Source organism: Somniosus microcephalus, chromosome 4 (assembly GCF_052327205.1).
Source record: "Somniosus microcephalus isolate GS21.2 chromosome 4, FLI_Smic_1.0, whole genome shotgun sequence".
NCBI lineage: Eukaryota > Metazoa > Chordata > Chondrichthyes > Squaliformes > Somniosidae > Somniosus > Somniosus microcephalus.
This window is the reverse complement of record NC_140990.1, coordinates 255,354,141-255,376,972: the sequence shown is the minus strand read 5'-3', so window position 1 is coordinate 255,376,972 and position 22,832 is coordinate 255,354,141. Positions and strand designations below refer to the sequence as shown.

The 22,832-nt window shown below is 44.7% G+C and overlaps 1 protein-coding gene across 7 annotated transcripts in view; it reads left to right on the top strand.

The window, feature by feature from the left end:
* The window catches only part of tlk1a (tousled-like kinase 1a), a 267,230-nt gene that overhangs the window by 123,794 nt on the left and 120,604 nt on the right, over positions 1–22,832 (top strand). For 6 of the 7 annotated variants that reach the window (XM_085986260.1, XM_085986258.1, XM_085986262.1 and 3 more), the window contains one exon: positions 5,812–5,889. The exons of the other annotated variant lie outside the window; for it this stretch is intronic. In XM_085986260.1, coding sequence (XP_085842386.1) covers positions 5,812–5,889 — 78 coding nt within the window. The remainder of the gene's footprint in view (positions 1–5,811; positions 5,890–22,832) is intronic. 7 annotated transcript variants of the gene reach the window in all.

Here is a 22,832-nt window from a genome sequence, read left to right as displayed (position 1 = left end):
TCTTTATTGGTGGTGGGCCTTTTGGGTTTTTTTCTTACCAATTTTCTTGAAGATGCTGATTCTTTGCTGGGGTTTCGGTGCCGATTGCCCTCTTGTACCTCACTAAAGTGGCTATTATTTATGCATGCACATTGACCGTGGGTGGTGACAAACTGTCACAGATGCATCACAGCTGAGCTTGATCTGTCCTTTACCTAATATCTGACTTGCAGCAGGGGTTTCTGGACAGGCATCAGAACTCTGGTTGCAGTGATGCTGATGGCAACTGCAGTGCCTCTACTACCACCTCAGCTGAGATTATCTAGTACAGTGGTTCTCAAACTTTTTTGATTGAAGGACCCCTTTTCAAATCGATTAGTAATCATGGACCCCCCCCCCCTCTAAATTAAATTATACTATATAATGCTCATAATATGAAAGTGCTGCATGTAAAGAGTGTTTTAATAATGCTTTTAAGAAAACCGGTATTTACTGTTTAAAGCCGTCAGCAGGCTGGGCAAAGTGAGTCAGGGTACAAGCACCCATGCACATGCTGGGATGCTGTTGGAAGCATGATTCACAATACTGTCCTGGCATGTTCTGTAACAGCTGCACTGTGGGATTGTATGTGTTTGTGTGAACACGTTCAGGCACGTGTTTGAAGGGTGCCACAGGCGTCGGGAGGATGGCGCAGGGTCGCGGTGCCAGGGAGAGAAATCACTCAACTGGCGGGAGCGCTCTTTGCAAAGTAGTGAGAGCTGTGGGCCTCTGAGGAGGCGGGCCCAGCCGTTGAGAATAATTCGTAAGAACTGAATCAGTGACGGTTTTATAAAGAGGAGCAGGCTTGAAATTATCTCTGGCTTCCAGTCGCGGACCCCAGTTTGAGAAACGCTGATCTCGCAACATAGGATGAATCTGGGAGCTTCCTAGTCTATATGGCTGAGCTACTCACTAAATTTTTAAAAAGCTGAGCCAATGGGGACCCTCTATTAATATGCAGTTTTTACTCTTCTAAATTAGTATTATGGCTGAGATGGCAGTACTGATTTCAGGTTCTCTTTGCATTATTTTCAGAAACCATGTCAGTATTGATGAGCATAATGTGCCCTTTTTAGCTCCAAGCATGATTTCAGGGTTCTACCTGGGCATCATTTCTCTGTTGTCAGATTTTGAACCTGAATTGATGAGCTTTAATTGTCACTCCACTCCTGTGGATTGCTCTTATTTCCAGAAATCCTGGTCCATGTCTGTAACCACTTCAATATTTTGCACTACTTGCATTTGAGCGTGTTCATGTATAAATAGTTTTCTAGCCACTAAGTGTCTACCATGACTTAATGCATTCCAAGATGGCCCCTCTATGCGAGGAGGAGCCTCTTCTACACTTCCGCCTTCAAAGTTCTAATTTGGAAAATTGCTACAATCAGCAACTGTACCTGCCGTGCCTCGATTGGACCTGTGCCGTGGCCCTCTGTGCATGGCTCTCATTGGTGCCAGTGGCTGGGTATGAGATTGACAGTCCAGTGCCATTCATTTTCAAGAATAGTTGATTTGGCAAGTGAGTTGTTGTATACTCCTTACTAGATTCTGAATTCCGTAGCCATTGTCTTCTTGATTGTCGACCTGTATGTTTTGAGAGATCTGTGCATTGATGGCTGAATGCAGCTGTCATGTTTTGGGGTTTGACTAGATGGGATATTGGTCTAATATGTTAAATTTAACTTTAGTATTTCTAACACTCAACAAATTTTCAGGGCTGGGAATTGTGGATTAGGATTGAAACAGGATCTTTGAACCAGCATGCCCCAGGCGACGAAAGCTAGTTTGGACACTTAAGTACTTGTTTGTACGCACCTATTCTGGTTGAGTCAAACAAAACTGTCCGCTATCCAGGATAGTGTAGAACATTTTTTTGTTTTGTGCTATTACGTGAAACATTGTAGGGTATGTTTTAATACTGACTGGAATTGCTACTTTTGTTCAGTCACGTGTATTCTGCAGAACAAACCAGTTTCTTGATTTGTCATCAACTTCCTCTAACCAGAGTGTAGATCAGTTCTGCCTATTGAAAGAACACACATAGGGGCACATGCAAGTTCAGAGTCCAATCTGTATGTAAAGGGGAGCACATTGTTACATCCCTGGATTACACTAACGTATCTAAGTAGATATACAGGAAACTTTGTTATATCTGGCACCGACGGGGCCGAGCTGTTGCCGATCTATCAAAACTGCCGGACATACAAAGTTAATGTTGAAGCATACGGAGGTTTTCATCTCCGTATCTGACAACAAACACTGTTGCTTAGCTACAGCTTGTAAACAGTCGGCCCGTACCTTGGAAGCGTCTCTGTAGCTTAGCAACAGCTTCAGAGAGACTTTCCAGAGCCCGACTGTTGAAAACAAAGCCACGAGAAGAAAAAAAAAACTAACTAAACGGCTCCTGATTTCTGCCGGTAGATCGAGGTTTCCGGACATACAACCTCCGGATAAACCAAAGTTTCCTGTAGGTAGTGTTTACCAACACCAAATAGTAAGCGACATAGGATCCACTTACAGGAGCAATTGACATCACTGAACCAGCGACGGTTTCTACAGCAGACCTGAATTTGTAACTGCGACATTCAGGCCATTCTGAAGCATCAGTTTTGTTTACCAAAAACGGCACACTAGGCATTTGCATTGTGTTCAGCCCCAAGCCAGATAGCCTGGCTTCTTATCCAAGTTTATGAATAGGTTTAGATAATTTTTGTTTTAAGACCAATTACCATTTATTTTACTAGATAAAATTATTTGTGGGCTAGCACCAGCAATTATAATCATTTTTTAGCCAGTACATTTCCCAATGGTTGGGAAAGATCCTTGCAAGCCAATGGGGTTTGAAGCTGCTTCACTGGTAGTATCTAGGTGAGTTGGAGCGCATAAGCCATTTAATTTGCTGGCAAAAAAAGCCCGTGGAATTGAAGGTAAATTATTGACCCGGTTGGGGAATTGGCTGAGCGGCAGGAGATGAGTAGGGATAATGGGCAGGTACTCTAATTGGCAGGATGTGTCTAGTGGTGTCCCATCGGAATTTGTGTTGGTTGGGGCCGTAACTGTTCACAGTATTTATTAACGACTTAGATGATAGCCACATATCCAAATTTGCCAATGAGACAAAGATAGTTGGCAGTGTAGATGAAAGCATAAAATTACAAAGGGACATTGATAGATTAAGTGAATGGGCAAAACAAACTGTGGCAAATGGATTTCAGTGTAGGCAAATGTGAGGTCATCCACTTTGGATCTAAAAAGGATAGAACAGGGTACTTTCTAAATGGTGAAAAGCTAAAAACAGTGGAGGTCCAAAGAGACTTGGGGGTCCAGGTCATTAAAATGTCACGAACAGGTACAGAAAATAATCACAAAGGCTAATGGAATGCTAGCCTTTATATCTAGAGGACTAGAATACAAGGGGGTAGAAGTTCTACTGCAGCTATACAAAGCCCTGGTTAGACCACACCTGGAGTACTGAGCGCAGTTTTGGGCACCACACCGTAGAAAGGCTATATTGGCCTTGGAGGGAGTGCAGCATAGGCTTACCAGAATGATACCCGGACCGAAGGGTTAAATTATGAGGAGAGATTACACAAATTAGGACTGTATTCCCTAGAATTTAGAAGGTTAAGGGGTGATTTGATCGAAGTTTTCAAGATATTATGGGGAGCTGATGGGGTAGATAGAGAGAAACTATTTCTGCTGGTTGGGGAGTCTAGGATTAAGGGGGAATAGTCTAGGAAACACTTCTACACACAAAGGGTGGTAGAATATTGTATGGCAATTGATGCTAGATCAGTTAATTTTAAATCGGAGATCAATAAATTTTTGTTAACTAATGGTTTTAGGGAATATGGGCCAAAGGCAGGTATATGGAGTTAAGTTGCAGATCAGCCACAATCTCATTGAATAGCAGAACAGGTACGAGGGGCTGAATGGCCTATTCCTGTTTCTATGTTCCTAACTGTGGGCTTTAGCAGCTTCACTGTCCAGCAATGTTTATATTAAGGACATAAGAAAATGCAGAGCAAGAAAAGGCCATTTGACCCATCAAACTTGTTCCATCTTGAGCCCATGTTTGATTATTTTATCATGAACGTCTCTCCCACGCCAAATGTTGATCCGCTGTTTTGGGAAAACACTAAGCTCCTTTCCCTACCTCCCCAAGACAAAAATGAAGCAGTGTTAATATTTCTGTAGAGCCTCAATCTCTCTTTCAGTAGATATCAGTCTGGTTTGTTTTCAAGGTGCATTCGATTTGCACCTTTGAGTTTTGTCCAGTATTTTTTGTAGGGGTAGGGGGAAGTGTTATTTTCTAATCTTTAACTTGTGAGCAACACTGCTATTCATAGGTGCAGCTTAAAGCCATGTACTTTGATGGGATGCACCACCTAAAAATCTAGCGTCTTTGCTAGATTTATATTGGTGGCTTCCCACTGATGGCAGCTGTGCCATTAGCAGCAAACACCTAATATAAGTAGGCTATTAAATCCAGTAAGTTGAAGATTTGAGCTTGTGAAGTGTCAAACCACCCGAAATAATTTACATGCAGCACTGTAGCTAAAAATGTGAAAACAATGCAGTTGGTATACCAAGAAACACTTTTTTTCAAATAAAATTTAAAACCAATTATTATGACTGCTTGTGTGGAACAGCCTTAAAATATGTTTGTTAGTGGCAATGCTACATGCTTGAACTAAGCATTTTTAGGGAGAGCTCTGTTCATCTAAATATTTTTCACGCAATTTTCCCCTATTATTTGCACAGCTGTTTTAGTCATTGTCATTCTTTTATGGCACTATTTGTTTATAATCCTTATAATTCTTTCCAAACCATTGTAATTTGATTAATCGTGGAGAATCATTTAAAGCATATATTTATCACTGCTTTAAAATTTTACAATACTAGCTGAGTGGTGGAAGATAGCTTGTTACTGGTTCACAAGTCAGGGCTCAAGTCATTTGTGTACTAAGTTTATTGTCACGAATATATATGACTCTATGTGAATAATGATGGATTTCTCAGTTTTATAGGACTTCAAAGTTTGAACAGCACCTCATCTTCTGATTAGGCACTTTGCTCTCGAGTTCAACAATTTCAGATCATAACCTCGGCCCCTATCACATTTTTACATTTTTTCCCCCCATCCCTTTGTTTTGGGTTCCCCCCCCCCCCGCCTTCCTCTTTTTATACACATGGCAGCTGTCTCTCATTCTGCCAGTACATTTCACACCTAATCTGAGCCGTCTTTTGTCTCTTTACTAGTCCTATCACCATCTTGTCTCGTTTTGAATACATCTTAATGTCTATTCACTTCTTTTGTTCCCTCCCCAGCCCTCCTTTCGAGCTATTTCATTTCCTTTCCAGTTTTGAAGAAGGGTTTCGACCCAAAACGTCGACTCTAATTTCTCTCCACGGATGTTCACAGAATCACAGCCTGGCCTGCTGAGTTTTTCCAGCATTTTCTGTTGTTTTTTCATTTTACAAGCAACTTGATCGTGCCAAAATTAAAAACACACTATAGTACATTCTGCAGAGACCCACTATTTACATCAGAAATAGACTTAAAATATTGACACATTAAATGTTCACTTTCTTACATTATTAGTGTTTTGCTTCAGATCACTGGTCATTTGAGAATATTGTGTTCTATAGCCATATCAGAAAATAGTTAGCATTTTCCCTTCATTATTGGGAACTATTCAAACACATTCTGTGGCCTTAAAACAATTTTGTATCTTTCTTTTCATGTTTGACTCTTGATAAATTTGCCTTATGGTTGTTTTTTCTCTCTAGTCGCTCTCCAGTCCAGATTCTTGCTTACTTGCGCAAGTCCAACCACAAAGACGACGTAAAAAAAACAGCAATGACAGTGTATGTTACCTTTGACCTTCCTCTGTGCACAAGCTAATCACTGGATGCATCTGAAATATTAATTTTGTTTATTAACTAGGCTTTCTTCAAGTTCATATAGCCTCTACACAAAGTTTTAAAATGCTGTTGGCAAATATTTGTTAGTTATTACTATGGATACTTAAACTGTAAGTTACTGTACATATTTATTCCCAAAAAGCTTCAAAACTTGGTATACCATTTTGTTTTGTTCCCAAATAAATGGGTTACAGAACTTGGCCAGTTTCCAGTACACGAGAATCCCATCTCCAACAGCATATTGCTCTCTAAATTTGGAAGAAAGTTTGTTTTATTTTTGATGAGGTTTTTATTTGTGAAAATCAGATTGAAATGCACTTTTGAGTGGGTGGGAGGGGGGCATATTAGGTGGCATGTTTAATAGCATTGTCCCAACTGTAATTCTGAAAGACATAATGTGCAGTTTGTATTTGAGGTGCATTGTGTATATATGTGTCTTATACCTTTTTAAGCTGAAATTTAATTGTAGTTTGTAAAATATAAATTTGCTCTTCAGATATCTTTTGGAACCTTTGGATAGAACAAATAAGCATTTTCTTCAAATATATAATAAGGAAACACTGGAAATTTGAAGTGGAAACAAGATGCTGGAACTGCAATGCAGTTGCATTACCTACTGGGCAGAGAAAAGAGAGGTTAAGATTCCAACAAAACATTAACATTAATTATTATTATTCTTAGGCAGTCCCTCGGAAACGAGAATGACTTGCTTCCATGCTAAAAATGAGTTCTCAGGTGACTGCTGAGTCCAATGCAGGTGGGGCAGACGGTGGTTGACTGGGTGAGTGGGGTGCTTGGGTTGACGTGCGCTCCTTCCGCTGTTTGCGCTTGGCTTTCGCTTGCTCCTGGTGAAGAGACTCGAGGTGTTCGGCACCTTCCTGGATGCTTCTCCTGCACTTTGTGCGGTCTTGGGCCAGGGATTCCCAGGTGTTGGTGGGGATGTTGCACTTTTTCAGGGAGGCTTTGAGGGCGTCCTTGAAGCATTTCCTCTGCCTACCTGGGGCTCTCTTGCCGTGTCGGAGCTCCGAGTAGAGCGCTTGTTTTGGGAATCTCTTAACTGGCATGTGGACGATGTGGCCCGTCCATTGGAGCTGATCGAGCGTGGTCAAAGCTTCGATGCTGGGGATGTTGGCCTGAGCGAGAACACTGACGTTGGTGCACCTATCCTGCCAATGGATTTGCAGGATCTTGCGGAGGCAGCATTGATGGTACCCCCAGTGCTTTGAAGTGCCTGCTGTACATGGTCCATGCCTCTGAAGCATACAGGAGGGCGGCTATCACTACTGCTCTGTAGACCATGAGCTTGGTGCTGGGTTTGCGGTCCTGGTCTACAAACACACTCTTCCTCAGGCGACCGAAGGCTGCACTGGCACACTGAAGGCAGTGTTGGACTTTGTCATCGACGTCTGCCCTTGTAGGCTCCCGAGGTATGGAAAGTGGTCCACGTTGTCCAAGGCCTCGTCGTGGATTTTGATAATCGGGGGGCAGTACTGTGTGGCGGGGATAGGTTGGTAGAGGACCTTTGTCTTACGGGTGATTAGTGTAAGGCCCATGCTCTCGTACGTAAGGTGTTGACGATGGTTTGGAGTTCGGCCTCAGTGTGCGCAGATGCAAACGTCATCTGCATACTGTAATTCGATGACAGAGGATGGGACGACCTTGGATCTGGACTGGAGGCAACGGAGGTTGAACAGTTTCCCGTTTGTTCTGTAGATTAGCTCCGCTCCAGTGGGGACCTTACTGAGGGTGAGATGGAGCATTGCAGCCAGGAAGATCGAGAAGAGCGTTGGCGCGATGACACAGCCTTGCTTGACCCCGGTCCGCACATGAAGTGGATCCATTGGTCAGGATCACGGCTAGGATCAGTAGGTGTGTGTGCGTGTGAATACACGCACAGGCATCTTCCACCCTTTAAAATGAAGTTCGGGACCTGGAATGTTAGGACCCTCATGGACAACCCCAACAGTGACAAACCGGAACGCCATACTGCTATCGTTGCCTGGGAGCTCAGACGTTTCGACATAGACATCGCCGCCCTAAGCGAGACCCGGCGGGCAGGGGGAAGGCCAGCTCAAGGAGCAAGGCGGTGGTTACACCTTCTGGAAAGGCAAACCTGAAGAAGAACGCCGCCTCCATGAGGTAGGGTTCGCCATAAAAAATGAGCTAGTTGAACGTCTCAGACTCCCCTTGTGGAATAAACGAACGCCTCATGACTCTACGGCTCACTCTAGCCTGGAACCAGTGAGCTACGGTCATCAGTGCATACGCCCCAACACTGGAAACCACAGACGAGACCAAAGAGGAATTCTGCTCCCGGCCTCGAACAAACCCTGTCCTGAGTCCCAACGGGCGACAAGCTGATCCTCCTTGGCGACTTCAACGCCAGAATTGGAAAGGACACAGACCTCTGGGGGGGTGGGGGTAGGGAAAGCCAACTCCAATGGTACCACCCTCCTGGCGAAATGCTTAGCACATGGTCTTGTCATAACACCTTGTTCCGTCAGAGATGAGTGCAAGGCTTCATGGCAACACCCTCGCTCCAAGCACTGGCATCTGCTGGACTACGTCCTCATCTGAGCGAGGGACCGCAAGGACGTCCGCATCACCCATGCAACGACGGGAGCTGACGACTGCTGGACAGACCACCGCCTAATCCGCTCTGTCATCTCCATCAACGTAGCCCCAAAACAGCGGCAACGACAGAAGCAATGCTGCAGGAAAATCAGTGCAGGAGATCCAGCAGCTAGCCGACAACCACACGTGCATGGATTCTTTAGCGCAGTCAAGACCACCTACGGCCCAAGCACCCAAGGTCCTACCCTACTGCGAGCCAAGAACGGAGAGGTACTCATCAAGGATAGAGAGGCAGTCAGTACCCGCTGGAAGGAGCACTTCAAAGATCTTCTTAACCGAGACTTTGTCTTCGCGAGTGTCCTCAACTCCATCCCGCAGCATGCTACCTGCCACCACCTCAGCACAACCCCAGCCCGGCATGAGGTTAAAAAGGCCATCCGACAACTGAAGAACAACAAGGCCTCGGGAGCAGATGGAATCCCCGCCTAGGTGCTAAAACATGGCGGAGAAGCACTATTGGTGCGAATACATGAACTCATTTCTCTTATTTGGAAGGAGGAGAGCATGCCAGGGGATCTCGGAGACACCGTGATCGTGAGCATCTTCAAGAAAGGTGACGAGTCGGATTGCAGTAATTACAGAGGAGTCTCCCTGCTGTCTGCCACAGGGAAAGTCATCACAAGAATTCTCCTCAAATACCTTCTCCCAGTGGCTGAAGAGCTCCTCCCAGAGTCGCAATGCAGATTCCTCCCACTAAGGGGCACAATGGACATGATCTTCACCGTGTGTCAACTACAAGAGAAATGCAGGGAACAGCACCAACCGTACATGGCCTTCTTTGACCTCACAAAGGCCTTCAACACCGTCAACCGTGAGGGATTATGGAGTGTCCTCAAATTCGGCTGCCCTCAAAAGTTTGTCACCATCCTCTGCCTGCTTCATGACGACATGCAGGTTCTACGAGCCCAGCAGCGAGGTCGAGGCCCAGGAGTGGCGCAGCGTGGACTCGCAGCGGGGTTGGGAGGACCACAATGCAGCCTGCAGGGAGGAGGACCGTAACATTAATGCTGATGAACCAGCTCTATTTCCAGCATTTTCTTCATTTAAAAAAAAATACAGGGTCAACTTTCATCACTCCATAGTGTTCTGACACACTGGCCAACACAGGAAAAGTGGTCCAACTGTGGCTAACAAGAGAAGTTAAAGATAGTATTAGATCAAAGGAAGAGGCTTATCATGTTGGCAAAAAGAGTAGTAAGCCGGAGGATTTTAGAATTCAGCAACGGAGGACCAAGAAATTGATAGAGAGGGAAAATAGAATATGAGAGTAAACTCGGGAGAGACATAAAAACAGACTGTAAAAGCTTCTATAGGTATTTAAAAAAAGAAAAGATTAGTGAAAGTAAATGTGGGTCCCTTACAGGCTGAGACAGCAGAAATTATTATAATGGGGAATAAGGAAATGTTTTAAACAAAATTAGGGCTCAGGATTGGGGGTAATATACTAGCCTGGATTGAGGATTGGTTAACAGACAGAAAACAGAGCAGGAATAAACGGTCATTTTCGGCTTGGCAGACTGTAACTAGTGAGGTAACGCAAGGATCAGTGCTTGGGCCTCAGCTAGTCTCAATCTATATCAATGATTTGGATGAGGGTACCAAATGTAAGATATCCAAGTTTACTGATGATACAAAGCTGGGTGGGAATGTAAGTTGTGAGGAGTCTGCAAGGAAGCTTCAAAGGGATATAGACAGGCTAAGTGCGTGGGCAAGAACATGGCAAATGGAATATAATGTGGAGAAATGTGAAGTTATCCACTTTGGTAGGAAAAATAGAAAAGCAGAGTTTTTTAAATGGCGTGAGATTGGGAAATGTTGGTGTTCAGAGGAACCTGGGTGTCCTTGTATACAAATCACTGAAAGTTAACATGCAGGTACACCAGCAATTAGGAAAGCAAATGGTATGTTGGCCTTTATTTCAAGAGGATTTGAGTGGAAGAGTAAAGACGTCTTACTGCAATTATATAGGGCCCTGGTGAGACCACACTTGGAGTATTGTGTACAGTTTTGGTCTCCTTACCCAAGGAAGGATATACTTGCCATAGAGGGAGTGCAACAAAGGTTCACCAGACTTATTCCTGGGATGAGGGCGATTGTCCTATGGAGGAGAGATTAAGTAGACTAGGCCTATATTCTCTGGAGTTTAGAAGAATGAGAGGTGATCTCATTGAAACATGCAAAATTCTTACAGGGTAGATGCAGGGAGGATGTTCCCCTGGCTGGGGAGTCTAGAACCAGGAGTCACAGTCTCAGAATAAGGGGTCGGCCATTTAGGACTGAGATGAGGAGAAATTTCTTCACTCACGGTGGTGAATCTTTGGAATTCTCTACCCCAGAGGGCTGTGGAGGCTCAGTCGTTCAGTATATTCAAGTCAGAGCTCGATAGATTTTTGGATATTAAGGGAATCAAGGGATATGGGGATAGTGCAGGCAGGTGGAGAAGATCAGCCATGATCCTATTGAATGGCGGAGCAGGCTCGAATGGCTGAGTCCTGCTTCTATTTCTTATGTTTATGGATTCCATTTTCAGGACCCTATTAATCACTCATCACTGTAAATGCAGCTTATGTGCCACCAGTAACTATCTACCTGAAATTTATTTGGTTAACATTGACCTTGCAAGAAACTAAACATTTAAAGATCGCATGGATGGACTACAGAATTTGTTCGTCCCTGTCTGGCATAAAAATAAAACAAAAAAGGTGACTCAACCGTGGCTAACGAGGGAAATTAGGGATAGCATAAGATCCAAGGAGAGGACATATAAATTGGCCAGAAAAAGCAGGATCAGACATAGTCAACATGGATTTACAAAAGGTAAATCTTGCTTGACTAATCTACTGGAATTTTTTGAGGATGTAACTGGTAGAATAGATAAGGGAGATTCAGTGGATGTGGTGTATTTGGACTTTCAGAAGGCTTTCGATAAGGTCCCGCATAAGAGATAAGCGTATAAAGTTAAAGCACATGGGATTGGGGGTAAGATACTGACTTGGATAGAGATTCCATCTGGCACGACGGTCTATTCTTGAAACTTATTGAAAGTGGTGTAGGGGGAAAAACATATGATGTAATTAAATCAATGTATACAAACAATAAATGCGCAGTTAAAATTGGAGACAAACAAACAAAATACTTCCCACAGGGGCGTGGTGTGACGCAGGGCTCGCCCATCTCACCGACACTCTTTAATATTTACATAAATGAATTGGCAAAACTACTTGAACAATCTACAGCACCCGGCCTCACCCTGTATGAATCCAAGGTTAAATTCTTCCTCCTATGCAGATGACCTGGTTCTGCTGTCACCAACTAAGGAGGGTCTACAGCAGAACCTGGATCTGCTAGAGTCATTCTGTCAGACCTGGGCCCTGACGATAAACCCCCAAAAAACCAAAGTCCTTGTGTTCCAGCAAAGATCCAGACATCAGGGACCCAGAATAAATTTCACACTAGGAACAACTAAAATTGAACAAACCACTAACTACACATACTTGGACTTAAAAATCAGCTCTACGGGAAATTTTCATCTGGCTGTGAATGAACTGAAAGAGAAAGCTAGAAGGGCTTTCTATGCCATTAAAAAATCAATCCAAATAGAAATCCCAATTAGCATTTGGCTCAAAATTTTTAAATCAGTAATTGAACCAATTGCACTCTATGGCAGTGAGGTGTGGGGACCGCTAACACAACAAGAATTTGCAAAATGGGACAAACACCCAATTGAGATCCTACATGCAGAATTCTGTAAAAGTATCCTCCGGACTCAAAGGAAAACCGTAAACAATGCATGCAGGGCAGAACTAGGCCAATATCCATTAATAATTACTATCCAAAAAAGAGCCACCAAATTTTGGAAACACCTAAAAATGAGCAACCCCCACTGCTATCATTACGAAGCCCTGAAATGCCAAGAGAGGACCATAAAGAAGAATACCCTCAGTCAACTAGTCCTGAGACTCAGTGAAGTCACTACTAACACTACTAACAATAACCAGAACAGAAAATGCTGGAAAAACTCAGCAAGTCAGGCAACATCCGTGGAGAGAAATTTGAGTTGACGTTTCGGGTTTGACCCTTCTTCAAAACAATAACCAGCCCCAGGACAGTGACATCGTAGCACAGAGAATTCGACCCAACACAATTGTCACTAAGCAAAAGGAAAAATACCTGTCATATTGGGCAGAAACAACAAAAACCCAAAACAAACTCAATTGCTACTTGGCCCTAAACAGACAATACAACATGGCTGAATACCTGACCACGGTAAAGGATAGCAAACTGAGGAAAAACCTTGACAAGGTTCAGACTTAGTGAACATAGCCTGGCCATTGAAAAAGGCAGATACAGACAGACCCGGCTGCCGAGAGAGGACAGGATATGCTCTCACTGCAGTCAGGGAGTGGTGGAGACAGAGAGGCACTTCCTCACAGCTTGTGGAAAATATCAGGGCATCAGGGAGAATTTCTACCAAAATTCACAAAAATATGCCCTGAATTCAGAAATTTGAATGACGACCAAAAACTCCCATACCTACTAGGGGAACAGAGAAATTGTGTAACCTTCGCGGCACACTGTTACAGCTTGCCATAAACAGGGACAACCAGTAAACCTAAGAAAAGAGTATATACAAATTATATGAATGTATATTTATACACTCAGGGATATATCTGTTTATACACTGTATGAATAGATCTGCGTTTGTGTTCAACCATAAATGTTTTTCGATGCTTTGGCAACATAAGATGTACCTTATCATGCCAATAAAGCGATTTGAATTGAATTGAATGGAGAACTAGTTGGCAGACAGGAAGCAAAGAGTTGGAATAAATGGGTCTTTTTCTGAGTGGCAGGCAGTGACTAGTGGGATACCGTAGGAATAGGTGCTAGGACCCCAGCTATTCACAATACGTATATATTAATGATCTAGACGAGGGTCTAGACGAGGGGACTAGATGTAATATCTCCAAGTTTGCAGACGACACAAAGCTGGGTGGGCGTGTGTGCTGTGAGGAGGATGCAGAGAAACTCCAGTATGATTTGGGCAGGTTGGGTAATTGGGCAGATGCAATATAATGTGAATAAATGCGAGGTTATCCACTTTGGTGTCAAAAGCAGGAAGGCAGATTATTATCTGAATGGCAATAGATTGGGAGAAGGGGAAGTGCAACGAGACCTGGGTGTCCTTGTGCACCAGTCGCTGAAGGTAAGGATGCAGGTGCAGCAGGTGGTTAAGAAGGCAAATGGTATGTTGTCCTTCATAGCGAGAGGATTCGAGTACAGGAGCAAGGATGTCTTGCTGCAGTTGTACAGGGCCTTGGTGAGACCACACCTTGAGTATTGTGTGCAGTTTTGTTCGCCTTATCTGGGGAAGGATGTTCTTGCCATGGAGGGAGTGCAGCGAAGATTCACCAGACTGATACCTGGGATGGCAGGAATGACGTATGAGGAGAGATTGGGTCGATTGGGCTTATATTCGCTGGAGCTTAGAAGAATGAGAGGGGATCTCATTGAAACTTATAAAATTCTAACAGAACTGGACAGACTAGATGCAGGAAGGATGTTCCTGATGGTCGGGGAGTCCAGAACCAGGGGTCACAGTCTAAGGATAAGGGATAAGCCGGTTAGGACAGAGAGGAGGAGGAATTTCTTCACTCAGAGAGTGGTGAATCTGTGGAATTCTCTACCACACAAGGCAGTTAGAGGCCAATTCATTAAATATATTCAAGAAGGAGTTAGATATATTTCTTAAGACTAAAGGGATCAAGGGATATGGGGAGAAAGCAGGGACCGGGTACTGAATTTGGATGATCAGCCATGATCATATTGAATGGCGGAGCAGGCTCGAAGGGCCAAATGGCCTACTCCTGCTCCTATTTTTCTATGTTTCTATAACCTCTCAAGAAAGACGGAACAGGCTGGGGCTCTTTTTTCTAGAACAGAGAAGGCTGAGAGGTGACCTGATAAATGCTCTTTAAAATAATTCAGAGGGTTGATAGGGTAGACATGGAGAAGATGTTTCCACTTGTAGGGTATTCAAAAACTAGGGGCCATAAATATAAGATGATCACTAATAAATCCAATAGGGAATTCAGGAGAAACTTCTTGGACGTGTTTATTTGCAAAACCTAAAGCTCTGATTGGTCCCCTTGGATGCCAAGTCCTGATTGCAGATTGGTCCCCTTGGAGGACAAGAGGACAAGACACACCCAGCAGTTTCTCTGGAATGTGTAATTCGATCCTCCCTACGTAACCAGTTACTTTGCAAAGTTTATTCAAGCCATTCTGACTGCTTACTTCAGACAGAACAGAGCTCACTTGGAACAGACAGGGCTCACCCTTGCGAGTTAAGACCTTCTCTCACCCACCCCAAACAAGTTCCTGACCGCCGCCTCATCCATTTCCCCGCCCCCCCCGCCCAAGTTCCTGACCTTCTCACCCCCCCATCGCCCAAGTTCCTGACCTCATCCCCCGCCCATGTTCCTCACTGCCTCAACCCCCGCCCAAGTTCCTCACTGCCTCAGCCCCCCTGCCCAAGCTCCTGACCTACTCCTCCCCCCTGCCCCGCCCAGGTTCCTGCCCTTTTCTTCTCCAACTCCCCCCAGTTCCTGAATTTCTCCCCCGACCCCCAAGTTCCTCCCCCATGGATTCATGACTTTCTCCCCTTGCACAAGTTCCTGACCTCTTTCACACCCTCCCCAAACCCCCCAACGCCATAGATGGGGCATTGTGTGTGGGTCACTGATTGTTATAAGGTTTATTGGATATGAAGTAAATAGTGAGTGTCGTGACTTCCGGATTTTGTCCAGTTCAATGTTGTCACTTGCCACATACGCACCGAGCTTTCCGAGAAATCAACCAGGTGTAGGGGGAGGAGAGGGAGAACGAGGTGCGGGTGTAAAGGCGGTGGGGGTTCGAAGAACGTGAGCCGTCTTACCATCTGGATCACGTTCTTCCACCATCCCCACTGCTCTCTGTACTCTTTACACCCACCCCTCCCCTCCATTCCTCTCTCTCTCTTCCCCATTCTCTCGCTCTCGCTTTCTCTCTCTCTCTCTCTCTCTGCCCCACCCTCTTTTTCTCTCTCTCATCTCTGCCCCACTCTCTCTCAGAAGGCCGCGAAAATATTCGTGTAGATTATCACTGCGATATTCTAGGTGATAGTCCTGGAGGCTCCTTTAGTATAGTCATTGATTTTTGAAAGATAACCGAAAAGCCCTAGTAGATGGCTCAGGCTCGCGCAGCAGACAAGGCACGTGGCAATGGCAGCAGCTCTAGGCTCTGCAACGTGGTTTGGCAGGCATCACTTCTGGCTTCCTCATATCGTACTGTGCATGCGTGACCGGATCAAGTACACAAGCGCAGTACCAAACAGGCACGCATGCGCAGAGGGAGTCAAAAAAACACTGATGTAAAAAGACTACTGAGCGATTGGTTTGAGTATAAAACAAGGCTTTAATCGACAGTTTCAAAACCATGAGATTTCTAGTTACATCACTAGTTCCTGGTTACAGAAACATCCTGAGCAAGCTGGGCCCACGCCAGAGTATTTATACTCCTTGGACGGCGCCACCAGCTGGCTGTCCAGTGTTACTTCATGCGTCATGATAAGATTCATGACATTCTTCCCGCCTGAAAGTTTTGGAAGTCCGACGTCTTCCTTCTAGTGGATTAGGCGGACCACGAATAGCCGCAGTCTTTTAGATTTTCGCTTGTGGCTGGAAGGCACGTCTCCTCGGGCCGTGTCTTGGTCCCTGGGTCGCTTGGTCCATACTGGTAGATCGACGGGGCCCGTGTCGCCTTGATCGACCTGCGGAATACTGGGGAGATCGTGACTCCGGGTGCAGGTCCCCACAGGTGCAGAGCTGGCGTCATCTTGTTTGGTAACCGGGGATTGACCGGCGTCCTGGCTTCGGGTGGCCATCCCATGGGAAGCGCTCGGCTCCCCGAGTTGATCCGGTGGAGTAGCCGGCAGATCCCTTGATGTCCCAGGTATGGTGTCATCCTCAAAGGAGCGCAGAGCGTCGGCATCATTACCATGGGTTCCTCTACCAGTTGGGTCTGTGGGACTGGTTGGACAGGGAGCCAGATCTCGGAGTGAAACGGTGGACTCCCGGCCATCAGGGTAGCGCACGTGCGTGTATGTGGGATTAACATCCGTTAGTTCCACCTCGTCGACGTGGGGATCGTTTTTGGAAGATCGGACGAATCTTCGGAGCAGCACGAGGCCGGGAACTGCCAACCATGATGGTAGGGACGTCCCATGAGTGGAGCGACGCTGGAACCTGAAGAATCGCTCGTGAGGAGTGACATTGGTGAACGTAGAAAGAAGAAACCTGATGGAATGGAACACGTCAGGGAGCATAGTTTCCCACTGCTGGTCTGGTAGGTTGCATGACCTCGGTGCAAGATGAACAGCGTTCCAAATGATAGCATTGTATCTCTCAACCTGTCCGTTACTGATGGGATGATATGGTGTCATTTTACTTGTGGCGATTCCCCGTTGGGAAAGATAACTTTTGAGTTCGCTTAACATGAAGGAGGGACCCCGATCAGAGTGGATGAAATTGGCTGTACCGCAAAGGGAAAAGACTTGATCGAGGCATTTGATCACTGTGGAAGTAAGCATATTGGGACAGGGGAAAGCGTGAATATTCGTCCACTATAGTAAGCAAGTAGGTGTTTCGCGTTAAGGAAGGTAATGGCCCTGTAAAGTCAATGCTGAGTCGCTGCATAGCGTTTATGAGCGAGCCATCCGATGGACGGAACAATTGCAGTTTTAATTCCGCACAGATTCTACAGGTGGAGCAAGTTCTTTTCACATCTTCCGTAGAAAATGGGAGATTTTTAGATCGCACAAAGTGCAACATACGGGTAATGCTAGGATGGCATAAGTCAGTATGAATGTTCGCAAGAGTCGAAGTTGACATGGAAGAGCAGAATGCACACGTGAGGGTATCCGGGGCCACATTCTCTTTGCCGGGTCGCTAATGTATGGTGTAGCCAAAGGTGGCCAATTCCATCCTCCAGAGTTGTATTTTGTTATTCTTGATCTTGGCGCGTTTCTGGTTATCCAGCATAAAGGCCACGGAGTGCTGATCGGTTATAAGCGTGAAATGGCGACGAGCGAGAAAATGACTCCATTTACGTACTGCTTCGATGATAGCCGTAGCCTCCTTCTCGACAGGAGGATAATGGAGCTAGCTACCCTGCAAAGTTCTGGACAGAAATGCAATGGGTCGACCACCTTGATTCAAGGTAGCCGAGATCACCACCTCCGATGCATCGCACTCGACCACAAAAGGAAGATTTTCATCGATGGAACGAAGCGTGGCTTTTTCCAGTTGTCGCTTGAGGAGGTTGAAAGCTGAAATAGCCGTTGCCTCCAACAGAAATGACTTTGCGTGAAGCAGGGGCTGGACCTTGTCGGAGAAGTGGGGTATCCATTTCGCATAATAGGCGAACGTGCCGAGTGCTTGACGAAGAGAGCCGAGATTTGTAGGGGGAGGGAGCTCCTGAAGCAGACTAAGTAGCTCCGGATCCGGTTTGATGACACCGTTGCCCACCCAGTAGCCAAGGATGTTAGTACTGATTTCACAGATTTGGACTCATTTAAGGTTAAGTTGCGACGACGGAGAACGTCAAAAAATTTCTGGAGGTTGGCATCATGCTCCTTCTGGTCATGACCAGCAATGGTGATATTATCCAGATATGGAAAAGTGTCCGTTAAGTTCTCCTGTTCGACTAGGTTATCCATTGCCCGTTGGAAGACGGCCACCCCGTTGGTGGCGACAAAACTGATAAAGCCGACCATTGACAAAAAGTATACGGCCTTTGAGGACAGCGTCCTTTAACGGTACTTGATGGTATGCGCTCTTTAAATCAAAAGTTGAAAATACCTTATAGTTGGCAAGGTTATTGACCATGTCATCGATGCGTGGTAGTGGGTAGGCATCCAGGTCGGTATACTGGTTAATAGTTTGCGAGCAATCGATGCAAAGACATTTCTTGTGTTGCTTCAGAGGATTTTTAACAATGACGACTTGAGCCCGGCAGGAAGATGAACATGGCTCAATGATACCGTCAGCTAGAAGGCGAGAGATTTCTGCCTCGCTAAAGGATCGATCATCTTGGCTGAAACGTCGTGATTTAGTGACTATGGGCTTATTCGGGGGAAAGATTGGCAAACGAGAGCTCGTCGAGCGAAGCCGCCAAAAGCGCACAAAACGGTACTTTGGAAATAGTAAGCTCCGGCTTTGACCCTCCAAACGCGAAAGTGAGTCTTTTGTGGTGTTTCTGGAAATCCCGACCCAGGAGCACATCACTGCATAGGTTTTTGAGCACCCCGAGCCGGGTGGCGAAATAAGTGCGGCCATTGAGAATAAGGTCGACAAGACAAAAGCCGGAAGAGTTGGTGGTCAGTCTCGTCAGAGCCATTGCAATTTCCCTGTCCGAGGGGTGAATACACAGTTTTAACTTACTGACAGCCCGCTCACTAATGAAGCTGTCAGAGCTGCATGAGTCGATTAGTGCACTCAAAATGTGTCCATTTACCGAAACCTTCGTGGCTGCATGGGGCAGACTTTGGGGAAAAACAGCTGTGATGGGAGGAGGGGCAGTTTCACCCTTAACAGCTGTAACCTTGGTAGTGGTTCTTGGGGGAGGAGCAGTTTTATAGATTGCAGCTGTAACCTTAGTTGCTCTTGGGGGGGGGGGGGGGGGAGCAGTTTTATAGATAGTAGCTGCAAAACTAACAGGGACTCTTGACTGGCATACTTTAGAAAAGTAACCTTTCTTACTGTGATGATTGCAGGTTGCGTTACGAGCAGGACAAAATTTACTATAGTGGAATGCACCTCCACAGAAGAAACACTTCCTTCCAGATTGCCAAGATGCCGCTAGGGCAGGGTCGTCATCAGTGAAGGCTTCTAGGGTAGGGTTGTCATCCGCTAGGTTAGAGTCATCATCAGTGAGGGCTTCCGCCCGAGACCTATCGAAGGAGTCATTAAAAGTGATAGCAGCCCATGCACGTGGTACAAGATAGGTATCTGCATTCCTCTTTGCTAAGTCCGGGGAACATGCCTGGTCATAGGCAGCCTGTAACTCGAGGGTTTTATTCTCCAACAGACGCTGGCGTATGAAGGGAGACATAATTCCGTTAATAAAAGAATCACGAATTAGCTTCTTCTGGTACTGCTCAGCTGTGACAGCTTTAAGATTACAATCTTTGCTGAGCCTGCAAAGCTTTTGAAGGAATTCGTCAAGTGATTCCCCAGGTTGTTGAGTAGTGGCCAGTAGATGCCGAGCAAAAATTTCGTTTGGGGCCTTAACATATAGTCGCTGTAATATTAGGATAGTGGAGTCATAGTCTACACAGTCTTCGATATAGTCAAACACACGAGATACATAATTGGCAAGTATCTCTAATTTATCAGGAACATTCTCACCACACACCCTGAGGAAGTTGCTGAAGGTACAATACCAGTGTTTCCATACCTTAGCAGTTGTAGGTGAATTCGGGGCCAGGTCAAGACTGGCGGGTCTGAGTAGTTTGTCCATGATGGATCGATTACTTTGTCCGAGTTCCCTTCTACGGTTTGAGTCGTAGCCGTCTGTTCCCAAGACCACTCGGAGCGTGGAGCAGGCCCAGTTGATTAAATTGATGTAAAAAGACTACTGAGCGCTTGGTTTGAGTATAAAACAAGGCTTTAATCAACTGTTTAAAAACCATGAGATTTCTAGTTACATCACTAGTTCCTGGTTACAGAAACATCCTGAGCAAGCTGGGCCCACGCCCGAGTATTTATACTCGTTGGACGGCGCCACCAGCTGGCCGCCCAGTGTTACTTCATGAGTCATGATAAGATTCATGACAAACACCATGCAAATAATCACTTTGAAACTTCTTTATCCAGAGAGTGGTTTGAATGTAGAACTCATTATCACAAGGAGTAGTTGAGGCGAATAGTGTAGATTCATTTAAGGGGAAGCTAGATAAGCATGTGAGGAAGAAAGAATGTTGATAGGGTTAGATAAAGTAGGATTGGCGGAGGCTCGTGTGGAACATAAACTTGGACCAGTTGAGCCAACTGGCCTGTTTCTGTGCTGTATATTCTATGTATAAATCTATATAATTCTATGTATGTAACCACGGCTTCCCTCTAATCAAATTTGCTGCTCCTAATGTATGGCCATCTGATAGCTGGTGTATTAGTTGTTTCCAATAGTTTCCTGATGTATAATGATATAAACAGTCTGCTGCACCTGATGAGCAGGCTTTCCACCTCTCCCACCCAAAGAAAACACACTCCACAGCTTGGCCTACCTGCCTCTGGATGACCCCTGCCTATTGGGCCCTAGTTGTTTGTCTGTCTGTCTGTCTGTCCTTGGTACCCAGCTCTAGCTTAGTATATGTTGTAAAAAAAGGTAAAAATTGTAAATCAGTTAAAACAAAAACTGTATAATATATAAATGAAAGAGGAAAGTGAGGGAAGAAGCAACCTCATGGAAAGCAGGAAAGGGAGTCTGTCAGATGTAGAGAGATGACAGAAGTGTTTTAGGCATAGAGAGAGAGAGAATAAAAGACAATGAAAAAGGGAGTGTATTAGTGTGGCAGAAAAGCATTTATTAAAAAAAAAAAAAAAATTTGCCTGAGCAATGCTACTGGAAATTTGAAGATTTTTTGAAGACTCTCATCTGTGTCCATCAACTTTCTCTCATCAGATTGGTCCCTGCTAACCACGCTACAGTACTATTAATGTATTATAGTCATGTGGTTAGCATGCTGAAAAGTGTGCTGTATTCTGCCATGTTCACCAGATCCTTCACAGAATTGTTTCTTGGGAGTTTCTCCAAATTTAAAATCTGACATTGTCATTATCTCTCTGCCTTTTGGCCAAGATCATCTAGTCCTCCAAGATCATCTAGTCAGCCAAACATTCCATGAAAGTATTTCAAACATGTTTTTCACAAAGATGCAGTGTGTTTATTTATTGCTACCTGCTTAATCTGTTTAATGTATATTTGACCTTTACAGCTCTGTATCCCAACATTCACATCTAGCCCATGGACCTCCCCCACTATCCATAATCAACCTCACTTGTTGAATCCACCCTTAGATCAGGTTTTACCCTTCATTTCTTGAGACTTAACTTTGTGCTTCTTTCTACCCGAGCCCTGACGGGAGTAGAGAAAAATTCTAAAGTTAGGCAAAGAGAGCAGTAGAGGTGAATATAGGAAAGGATGTTCAGTGCATCAAGATACTGTTCCAGCAGTGTAACACTGAAAGAATAAATAGGAAGGTTGTTATAAGATTGAAGGATAGATGTGGGGGAGTAATTGAAGAAGAAGAGAAAATAGTAAAATTAATTATTTGCTAAAAATATTTATTGAGAAAAATACTGGCTTGTTATTTCCACTATTGTATATCCTAGAAGGTTTTAAATCCATGTAGAAGAGCACTTGACAAGTTAAAGACACTGAAGACAAAAAAAATTCCCCTGGGCCAACTGGCATATATCCTGGGATTTGAAGACTAGGGAGGAATTTTGTGGGACTTTAGCTATAGCCAAATAAATCAGTGGGTACTGGAGAGATTCTGAAGGATTGGAAGAAACCCTAGTACCTCTGTTTTAAATATGGGGGAAATTTTGACCCAGGCATCTATTAACCTAAGGTCATTATAAATGGAAATGATTCTGAGAGGTAGACTGGAAGTGTGCTTGTGTAACAATAGCTTAATATGAAACAGATAGTATTGATTAGAAGGGAATGATGCTGCCTGACAAACCTCTGTAAATAAGGTAGATTGGGAACTCCTCAGGAAAGTCCCACATGAAATGCTTCTAATAAAACCTAAACACCATGGGAATCTAGGGTAAAATGTGGAACTGGCTGACAAGTTAGATTTGATGTCTTTTTTTTAAAAAGAGGAAATGTGGTGTACTCTTGTGCAGTCAGGCTTGGAGGGGAAATGTTGATTAGAGTATAGCAGGGTCAGTGCCGGTGCCCTTGTTTCTTATCTATGATGGCAGATCAGTTGTAAGTTTGTTAAATTTGTATATGACCATAAAATAGGGAGAACAGTAGGGACAGAGGATGTAGTTAATGACTTACAGAAGGATTTAGATCAATTATGCAATTGAGCAATTAAATGGCATATAAAAATTAATCAACTGTATTGAATACTAGATGAAAAAATTAGCAAACTTTGTCCAGAACTGGGGCAGCTCTGCTTGTGTTGAAAGTCACTG